The following is a 10,874-nucleotide window of genomic DNA, read 5'->3' on the forward strand; positions in this document are numbered from 1 at the left end:
GAGGATTGTATTAACGTTTGTGAGAGAATATATTTATTAGCTGTGTTATATACAAATAAATTTGAATGGTCAAAATTGAGTAAAACAAAATGTATCCTATTCTATTTCAATTTGCAGCCTATATGGTTTGTCAGTGAAGGTATTTATATTATAGCAGAAGTCATTATTGACTACACGAAGTATCGGGGATCAGTCCGCCAATTTTGTTGGTCATATTGACTGCTGTCAATTGCCCAGAACAAGTCGGAACTATTCTCAAGCGTCACGACCATTTAAATATTTTTTTTTAAGTTTTGTGCTGCGACAGGTTTTGCAGAGGAAACATATGCACACATGCAGTCTATAATTGGTAATATGAACAATAATTGTCAAATAAAAGTCATCAAGTCATTTCATATCCCCTGGCTGGCCGTTCTCCAAAAAAATTATTCTGTTTTAGTTGTTCACGTCTTTCAAAAAGCATTATTCACTCGTCTTTAATCCTCTTTTTGAGCACAACAGAAAAGAATCCAAAAATGCTGACATCGTTAGTTATTTGTCACACAATCGGTGTTGGTTGCCATGAAACCCAAATTTTGCATTCGATCCCCGGAACTCTTTCTCGACCTGTCTGCTCGAATAACCCATTTCAGCAAGTGCTTTCCGAGGCAGAAAATGATTCAGCAAAGAATCCTAACAACCGCACTTTTAGAAACCTTTCCGCTGAACTGCACGAAGCTGTTTTTGATTCGTCAGCATTCGTCATCAATTTGAATGTTTGAAGACTAATGTTTAATTCTCGTTTTCCTCAAGCAGTAACGTTGATTTTAGCATTTTTTCCGTCTCTGAACATGTCCGGTTGCCTTGTTCAGGCACAGGAAGTTCTATTCCTTCAACGCTGCCAGCTCGTTCACTAAAACGTAAATCAATGTTGTAAATAAGTTACTAGTATTAGAAAGCATTTTGAACGATCAAAAATCAGTTAATCCATTGTATGCAATATGTATGCAGGTCAGAAGTCTTGGATGAAAAGAGCGGTAAATTTCAATAGCTCTAAAATTGGCCGCCGTAAATTCCCCAATTTACCGCGTTTTTCATTCAACATGGTTATGCAACCCCCCGCTCATGTCGCCTATTGATACAATATATCGAATATACCGTACTTTATACGCCTGATAGTGAAAGGGCTGGATTCCCGAGTTGAATTTGAAGCCTCGCTGCACATTTCGACTTGTTCTCCCTCTCCTCTTTCATTCTGAAGACGGTCCTCCCCTGAAGCGGGCTTCTTGACCTTCCGGTATGCGAAATAGACAACTCCACAAACCAAAAGTGTTACCAACACTGCAATGGTTACTACCATTGCCGATTGCGAGTTTGAAGAGGAACTTTTATTTTCTGTAGGATCGGGTTTTTCTTCAAAACCTACGTTTACTTTTCGGCCTCCGCGAAACGTTCCATTTTTCTTCGATTCCGGAGCTTTCTCTGAGGGGGTCAACAAGGTTTCCGTTTTGACGGCAGGCTTCTCAGTGGTATGGCTTGCTGACGTGGGCTCCTGAACTTTAATCGTCGGCGCAGCTGGAGGTGTGGTTTTCTTCTCTATAGCAAATTTATATAAAACACGTTGTCAATATTTTGCTGGCGGGGTATACCCTGTTGAACTGACCACTCATGCTTCTTATATCATGACTAAGTGTTTTGCTATCTGAAGCCTCGGTTTTCTTCTCCAGGGGTCGGTTGTACCAAACCCGTTTAGCTTAAACGGTGGTTTAGTTCAAAATAGAAAGCAAATCTATCGTTTTATTCAAAAAGTAAACTAAATGTTTTTAACCTTAATACAAAGATACTGTTCACAACTACGAATTCAGTGCATAATATTCAAGTTGACTCATTCAAGAGAGATGTATATAAGAGTGTTATTTAAATTTGACTTATGTGCCGTTTAAGCTAAACGGGCTTGATACAACGGGCCCCTGGTGTATGCTACTAAGTAAATTTAGCAGAGTAGCCCTACTTTCCTTCGCCAAGTACAACTGCGTACACAAATAACATAATTCACACAATATAACATACGCCAGGTAGAAAGTCGCCAATAAAAATCGCTCGTGTAGCCGTGTTGAGGGGTTGTCAAGACTATCATATATATTTATAGCAGTATTCGTTTTGAGTAATATGAGCCTATGTCACAATGAGACATCAGACATCGCTTTAGCAGACAAAACGCATAATGCCAACAATTGATAACATAGTCCGGTCGATCACGGCTGATTCACTTCCACGTAATGTCTTTGAGCAATTTCGAGACTTGCTATAAATGAATAGAATTTGGACGGTTACGTTCTTTTCCGTGGGTATCGAACGTTACCGTTTTAATTGCCTCGTAATTGACTAAGACAGGGAAGGGACTATGACGGAAGTAATGACGCAGGGAAGGTCAAACAGAAACATATGTGTTTCTTACACCAAGCACAAAATTATAATTATTGAAATAATTAAAACACAGACAGGTTCTAGAATGGCAGACGAAGAAGGAAAGGGTATAAACACGGAACAATTCCAAAGTTTGAAAGCATTTAAATTTTTCGTGCGTAAGCCAAAAACGCGTATTAAGTGAGCATTGTTGGCCAACCGCTAAGCATGTAAGATGAAAGCGATTACAATCGAAGTCAAGAGCTTCTCGGGTACGAAATACTCGACATTGTTATGTCCGTATATTATGTTCACTTGACCGCTCAAGACCTTTGTGATTCAGGCAACATCGATGTGTTATTGGGCCGCCAAAGAGGAAAGGAGATCGCGGTTTTTTAATTCCTACAAGTCAAGAACTCAAAAACGTTTCAATGACAAAAAGAAATTCTGGAAGCTATAAAAAACATACGAGTCACAATGTACTATCGTTAGGAAATCTTCAAAATATTATTGCAGGATCACGTTTATTCGCTTCAGAAAGATACAAATTCAGTAAAACCGTGAATGACGCCGGTGTCAAAGATATGCGGCTATAAATTGTAGTGCAATAATTACCCTACCGACGGTCAGTCACGACCTATAGGCTATAGGAGCAAGGCGCGCCAATCACTGTAATAGGTTATAGCTTATATCCGTTCGCCTTTTGTTTTTAAGTACGAGGAAATCAGATATATTAAGCATAATCGTATGCTATTATCCTCAAAAACATATACACTTAGTAATAGTCGAACACAAAGTTCTCTTATAAGTCTTACCGCAAGCCTGTCTACATCTCCAAATATCACGGGCGTCTTGCTCCCCACAATTCCTAGGGCAAAGCACACAGCCAGGTATATCCTGACTGTAAAATTCCCCCGCCGGACAGCATTTGCCGTTCTTTAACAAAAGAAAACCGAGAATGATTTGGTACGCGCTTAGCTTCATGTTTGTTGATCGTCTTGGGCGAGAAGCGAAGAATGAGACTCTAACAAACCTAACGCTCTTTTTCAAAGTTTCCTAAGCGGAACTCTCATTCCGGTTATTATTAATGATTGCAACATCATGCATCATGTGAAAGTTTCGATGGATCAGTCGGGAAAAAACTGCGTTATATATGTAACGTATTGACGTCACTAAACCTCGTCACAGACGTACGTCACTAGACCTCTTTGAAGGGCGGATTTCCTTCTTGTGTGTTTTCTAACGCATGCGCAGATTGTATGGATAATATTAAAACATAATAATCTTATATTTATATAGCAACGATCAGAGCTGTACTGAAAAGCCTTTCTGCTAGAATTTACCTTTGTTCAACTGAAATAGTTGGTTTTGCGAAGTCTATTTCGTGCTGTAAAAGCCTTTCTGCTAGAATTTACCTTTGTTCAACTGAAATAGTTTGTTTCGCGAAGTCTATTTCGTTCCCCCGTTTCATAGCAATTATGAACATGCGATGATCAAAATGCTTTACTGATTTTACGATATTATATCGCCGCAAACAGCTATGTTTGTATGTATATAGTCTGTATTGATAATAACTTCGCATCAAAGTGTAGTATAAGTACTGCCTAAAATAGACAAAAGCATGTACATTTCTCGAAGTTTCGACCACTGGGCCTTCGTCGGCAGAGTTTGGTAAGAGTTAGTTGAAGTGATCATAATGAGTATGAATAATTATGCATTGGCCGCGACATGAGCCACCTCAAGTTCTCGACAATTTCCGTGTTAACGTAAATGTGTCACGAGACACATTACGCACATAGTTTGCATTTTCATGACGTAACTGAGATTCAATTGAATATATAATCAAGAGCGGGCGTAGATAAAAATAAACTGAGGAAAACCCACTTGAATATATACAAGAATAGTTAAACCGGTTGGGAATAACAGCATTACGATAATTGTGAAATTCCCAATTCAATTAGCTGTATATTTGAGCAACTAAATGATAAATAGCGATGCCCTGGCAGAAATGTGAAGATGATAACAACGAAATATGATATGTATGTATGTCTCGTTACTCTCGTAAGATGCCGTAATGTTTGTCTGCGACTCTGCAAGGCAGAATGCATGACGCAGAACCTTAATTGCTTCCCAGAAACACTCTAGCTGACACATTTTCAAAAACGCCCTTGCGATTACGAAATGTGATGAAATCAGGGTTGCGAATTGTGAATGACATAATCTGAATTTTCTCAGGAAGCTTGTTCTTCTTCTCTAACCTCACGTCAAATCTCCTTTACTATTGTGCATGCCCATAATGACACACGCTTTCCGGTTCTTACGTTGCAGTTGCCAAGATTTGAAACAGGTAGAAGTTACTTGTTGTCAGGCAAAAATTTCAAACAGGAAAAAATTAGTGATTCTAGACTTGTTACTGTGATAGACGTTTTTACACCCAGCAATTACCGCATAATACAATTTCACAATTTAGCGGATACTTGAAATTTTTTAATGCTATATAAGAATTCCCGTAGAGCATGCAGTATGTAAATTAGGCAGAATAAACTATGTCTATAGATATGTCTGCTTTGATTAGAAATAATCAATGTCTGCATGTGACGTAAATTTGTACCCGCTATTTTTACCCGAAATTTCTACCCGCTAATTTGATCTTTTTTTCGCTGGCGCCTTATCATTTTATAGAGAAGTTACCGTAGGCCTCAATAGTGTTTATATATAGCAGGTAATAATAGGTAGGTTGGGAAATATCGCTCGCAGCCGGCCAACGGGCCAAGACTTACTGAAGTTCCTGCGGGTTACTTTGATATGTACAACATTTTTAGCTATAAGATATATAAGCTGGTGGGAATAATGTATTAATTTCCCTCGTAATACTAAATTTAAAGCCATTAAGCTGATAAAAATATTTATAAAAAGGTTATACATACCACATGCTTTCTTGCACCTATTGACGGCGCGATAATATTGATCGTCGCATTTTCCATGAACAGGGCAAGCAACACAGGCCGATAGATCTTCAGTGTAATAAGTTCCCGCCGAACAAATTGGTATACATTCAGCGACTTCATTCGCCAACGCACAAATGAAGAGGAGGAAAATGATATGAGATTCGCTGAAATTTTTCATGATTATTATCCACAGGAAGGTTACAGCATAAGACAACAGTAAACTATAACCCCTTTACTTGAGCACTGTCACTTCGTAAATAAGAAAACTGAATTTGCTTTAAATTTTTGCCGACTCATGAGACGAATCTGCAGACGTCAAGTACGTCACCTCACGCGTGAAGATACCCATGGTAACAAGTGGCCTTTGACCCGCAAATTAATTGTCAAATTATTTCCGGTATTTTGATTATTTCAGTATGCGGAATTATTTCAGTATACCAAACGTATTTGAATCTCAGCATAACCATACAAAAATATAATCCCAGGCTGCGATTAGTTTATTAGTTATGTTGTAGAAGTGACTTTTTTTGTCTTAAATTGATTCAACGTGAATTTAATTTCGGCGATTCAATTGAGTTGAATACATCGCTTCGACGAAGTGGCTAACTGTGGCTTCTGGGTCAATAAAGGTCACAACGCGTATTTGGGGTGAAAAATACTTATACTATTAAAGTATGTTTTGGAACTCGATAAAGAAAGCAAAATATCATTGCATACATGCATGATTGATGTCTCACAGAAAAACTCTGTTAAAACTATACGTCGAAGGGTGAACTTTAAAGGGTTTAAAATTTCATAATCTTTCTGCGATATTTTTCGTGAACCCAGGGGTTTTCCCGTTGCCGTTGGCGTTCGCGTTTGCGTTACGAAATATTTTCTTCATTTGAGGAATTGTTTGATTGATCGGGCTGTGAGCGAACGGGAAGTTATAATCACTTGTTTGCTATTATATTAAATATTTCTATAACTTTTCTTCACCTGATGAAGTAAGTACGAAGCAATATTGGCCTTGAAACTAAAATATTTATAGCACGCCATACTCAGACGTTTGAGGAATAAATTATATATGCAAAGCAACTTCGTGCGCACGAACAATATTACGTCTTTATTGAAATAAACAAACAATAAAACATTTTCGGCTCTTCACTCCATATTTAGGATAGGATCAATTTAGTTGTGTATTATTTCCACTCGAAGTTATAAATATAAGACTCTTTAACCCCTAGTAATTATGTTACATCGAGTGAAGTGTCACAAAATTAAAATGAGTTACCCAGTGCCTATTCGCAGGCTAACCTATCATCCTGACACTAAAACCACGCTCGCTCTTGTCAGGCTCAGCTACCTATATAGCTCAGTGGCAAGTTGATTACAAGCAATGGAATTATAATTTTGTGAATTGGTAGAGTGCTCGAAATGCTAAGAAAACGTTAGCAGATCGTAAGAGACTAAGAGAAATGTTCGTATTCGACAACTTCACATGCCTCAGGAGTAGAGTTCCAATGCAATCACAAGTTGCAAGGGAAGTTCCATGGTGTAACATCGCCTTTATAAGTTCGAATTTTAGTTGTGTATGATTGAACACAAAGAAACCTTTCATCGCACCATCTTCTTCGGACATCGCAGAAAACAAACCAAAATAGATCAAAGAAAACATGTATCTGCATGTTTCGACACAAGGGCCGTACGTCTCGACAGGAAGTAACTCCTCCGAGGTGGTCAATAGGCGAAACTTCTAGAAATATTCCCGCACATATCTATAGAAATGCTATATTTAAAAATATTGAACCATGTTGAATCACGCCAACATTTCGCTATGACAACCATCAAGTGTTGCACCGCGAATTACATTTACAACACGAAGTATTGGTGGTTTTGCGCAATTTTTTTGGTCAAGATGAAATATTTGATGATAAACATTTATATATTTGATCTTAACGCTGACAACGCTCTCTTTTTCGCCAACCGGATTTTGAAACCTTCGCCAATAATATATAAATTTGCCACAGTCATTTGCGCATCGTCGAAGTTCGTTTGTCGAACTTCTACATTTTTATTTCAATTTGTGTTGTTTATTGCATACCGTTGGTAGGTCTACAACGGCTTTGCCTTCTGGTTAAAACAGGACATTTTGTCCTGTACTGGAATGAATGACCGCGGATTCTATATATACTAGTTGTAAGTTTTTGCAAGTTTACTGATTACTCACTGCGGTCTTTCAGAGAAAACAGGATCGCATTTCAAAAAATCCTTCGTTCGAACGCAATGTGGAGTTCCAAGAACGAATGGTCGTCGTCACAGAATACAGCAAATTTCTATGAAAGGAAGGATTTTATATTTCAATAAGAATCAAAAGAAATTATTATGAAATATCGACAAAGTCAACTAAAAGTCCTTGAAAAGTCACATAAGATCTAAGCCCATGAGTGTCGTCAGCTAAGATAGCTGCACCCGAATTGCAATTTAATTGCGGCGGGATCAGTTTTATATATTTATTTATAAATGTGTTGAATCTGGACATAGGCAGTACATTACATTACTGCAGAAACTATAAGATTCGATGAGTACTTAAGAAAATTGTGAATTCGACAATCCATGTTAGAAAGAAACTAACTATATACAATAGAATATATATATATAGAATATAGCAGTGTATCAAGAGTAATATAACCAGGGAGCAGCGTGGCAGCGTCTTCAAACAACTTAGCATCAAACATGGTATAACAACTGCCTATAAAATAGACAAAACACTTCTCGACGTTTCGACCTGACTCACCTGAGGGCCTTCGTCAGAAGAGTTAGTATGAAATTACTAACTTTCCTGACGAAGGCCCTCAGGTCGAAACGTCGAGAAGTCTCTTGTCTATTTTAGGCAGTTCAGTGTTATACCAAATTGATGCTAAAGTCTATCGAGAGGGCTTGTGATCACAAAAGCATGACAATTTTGCGCATAATCTACTGTGAACCGAGCTTAGCTTCCGGCATCAGATGATGATTATATATACTGGCTTATTACGGCTACTTTCGAAGTATAAATATTAAAGCCCAACATGTATATATATAGTGCTTTAATATTTATACTTCGAATACGCTTCCCGCCCGGCACGTCTCTGGCAACATTATAGCTACTTATATTTAAATAAGTGTAAAACTGGTGTAAATACAATTATACAACGATATAAAAGTTCCTTAGCTCCTTGGCGTTTCAATTTTCCGTCAAGGCGAACTTTTGAAAAATATAAAGCGGTTTAAATGTTTAAACAAACCGGTATGTATATTATTACACTACACACGGTAATTTCCCTCTAATGTGATTATTATATTGAAATGTTATTTTTATTCTTACACTTCATGCTTACATTAGGCTAGATGAAAATCCCATTGAATTCTTTATTGAATCTCATAATTTAATTCTAAAAATTCACAGAGGAATTACATTACAAAACATTCCATTACTCCCAACTTCACATCACCATTGGATGATCTATTGACTTTACATATTGAGCATCGTTTTCGAGCGTTTTTAAAATCGTTTTTGTCTAGTTTATCTTCTCGAGGTCCTGTCCACATGATCCAAAGTGAAATATGCACAATATGTTAAGCTAACTTAAATTTCTATCGTAAATTGATGGTGTATGAAACCGTTTTGGCGAAAACGCTTGAAATGTTACCTGCTTATAAAATAGCCTGCATGTCTTCAAGACACAAGGGCGAACTGATTAGATTTGTCCCGCGTTTGCGAGGTCTACCGAAATTCAATTAGGAATACCAGGTAATTTTAGAAGGTCGCGATCTTCTTCACGCAGAACAAGTTTAGTTTTCACCTCGTTTGCGCGTTGAAAGAGATTGGAGGGACTGCTTTCCGTGAGAAGGAAATCGCATAACTGCACTCCAACGGTGGATGTCTGCCTCACTGGTGTTTCTTCATTCACGGATATAATCATGGCTGGTCCTGACGTGTTGTAAACACCGTCAGAGACGCATCCCTGTCTGGCGTAGTCGTAGTCGAGAAAGTCCTTTCCCTGACCTTCGCCGCTGGTGAAGATGAAAAACTGGCCCGAAATCGGTTCGCCACCTTTGTAAACGATGGATGTTTTACACTTGGCTAGTTTCTCTCTTTGGCCGCAAGCGAGGAAGACCGCTGCATGGTGCGCGCTGATGTTCCACATCTTCCTGTAAGCCGCTGAATACGAATAAGCCATTCGACAATTTATTTCGATCAATGTCATTTCGTCTCCTCGCTGCCAGAACTCGATGTCGAAGAATGTGTTGGTGAGACCAAAACGCTGGGTCATCTTTGCTGTGTAGTCAGCAAGCTCTTTATATGTATCCCCGTCCAGTGAGCATGAAATGAATTGTGGGATAACCCAGTGAAGAAGCCTTCCAGCCTTATCGGGGGGAGTTTCAGAAAAACCTGAAGTAAACATTGTAAAATTTCCATCGTTATCCAGCCAGCCCTCAAAACAGTATTGTTTGGTTAATTTAATGAGCTCTTCCACAACAGCATTTCCGCCTCATTTCTGACACAACAATGCCCAGCACTTAATGCGAGAAAAGGCGCCTTTAGAAAGCAAGGATAGCGCATTTTATCCTTCCCTTTTCGATCCGTCTTTCTCGAGTAATACTTGTGAAGACAAAGAATCTTCAAGTTACCACGTTTGTTGGATTTTTGGAAATATAATCAAATACCCTTCAAGTTTCGCTTTCTTAAAGGTATATGTAAATTTGTAAAGCTATCGGAGTTTCTTCATAGCAGTTTTTACTCGTTACCAGGTAACTTCAAAAGGTAGCGGTCTTCTTCACACAGGAGAAGCTTTATTTTCACGCTGTTTGCGCGCTGAAAGAGAAGCATTATTGGTCGCCAATATCTACGAGCTCTTCCACAACAGCGATATAATGCAATGATAGCGCATTTTATCCTTCCATTCGCTGGACGGTTTATCCATGTTGATGTGATCAAACCAAAGCTTCCCATTTTCCGTCTTTCTCGAGTAATACTTGTGAAGACAAAGGAAAGTGGACTCCAAGGTAGGACCTGGACCAAAATTTGTAGGCACGAGATCACACATTAGAATTTTAGTTTCAAGAAACGTTAGCAATAAACCTTTTCAGCTTGTATGCAAATTCACCCATTTCAAGTAACATGGTCTGAAATGGTTAAGTTTTATTGGCTATTTCATGGTCACAACATCTGATAAAATGACTTAATTTGCATGCTAGTTGAAAAGGTATATTCTTTCAATAGTCTTTAATGAAGCTATATATAGGTTATATTGTATATGAATAATATAATATTTACATACAACCACTTCAGATGTTTCCTTTGCAAACTGTGAAACCTGAACTTCGAGAACGTGATAGATGGATGACGATGGGTTGTAAATTTGCAACCCGCTATTTATTATGGACAGCCTATTTATTATGGAGCTCGTACACGCCAGAGCATTCGTAACTTATTACTCGTTCACATCAATCAAACGAAGAAAATCGCAGCAAGAATTGCAAGTGTACACTGGCTTTAAACGGGCCTTTGTATTGCAT

At 38.3% G+C, this 10,874-nt stretch overlaps 1 protein-coding gene across 2 annotated transcripts; it reads right to left on the reverse strand.

Annotated features, from left to right (window-relative positions):
• Positions 1-26: 26 nt before the first annotated feature.
• On the reverse strand, positions 27-5,876 carry LOC114516999. Of its 2 annotated transcripts, XM_028536631.1 has the most exons (4): positions 5,313-5,876; positions 3,201-3,321; positions 1,143-1,575; positions 27-892 (listed from the first exon to the last, which is right to left on the reverse strand). In XM_028536631.1, the coding sequence occupies exons 1-4, from the start codon at positions 5,451-5,453 to the stop codon at positions 772-774; spliced, it is 816 nt and encodes a 271-aa protein (XP_028392432.1). In that variant the 5' UTR covers positions 5,454-5,876; the 3' UTR covers positions 27-771. The 2 variants fall into 2 exon arrangements, with proteins under 2 accessions (XP_028392432.1, XP_028392434.1); XM_028536633.1 differs by lacking the exon at positions 3,201-3,321.
• Positions 5,877-10,874: the final 4,998 nt, after the last annotated feature.

This window comes from Dendronephthya gigantea, unplaced genomic scaffold (genome assembly GCF_004324835.1).
Source record: "Dendronephthya gigantea isolate DGI-Jeju-01 unplaced genomic scaffold, DenGig_1.0 000007F, whole genome shotgun sequence".
In the NCBI taxonomy this organism is placed as follows: Eukaryota; Metazoa; Cnidaria; class Anthozoa; order Malacalcyonacea; family Nephtheidae; genus Dendronephthya; species Dendronephthya gigantea.

What these genes read in the sequence shown, in the direction of transcription:
- LOC114516999 (XM_028536631.1), bottom strand. Translation starts at nt 5,453, where the DNA reads ATGAAGTCGCTGAATGTATACCAATTTGTTCGGCGGGAACTTATTACA. An exon ending in TAGGTGCAAGAAAGCATGTG is followed by an intron (nt 3,322 to 5,312) that starts GTATGTATAACC and finishes CTTTTGTTAAAG; the next exon opens with AACGGCAAATGCTGTCCGGC. An exon ending in TTCACTATCAGGCGTATAAA is followed by an intron (nt 893 to 1,142) that starts GTACGGTATATT and finishes TTTACGTTTTAG; the next exon opens with TGAACGAGCTGGCAGCGTTG.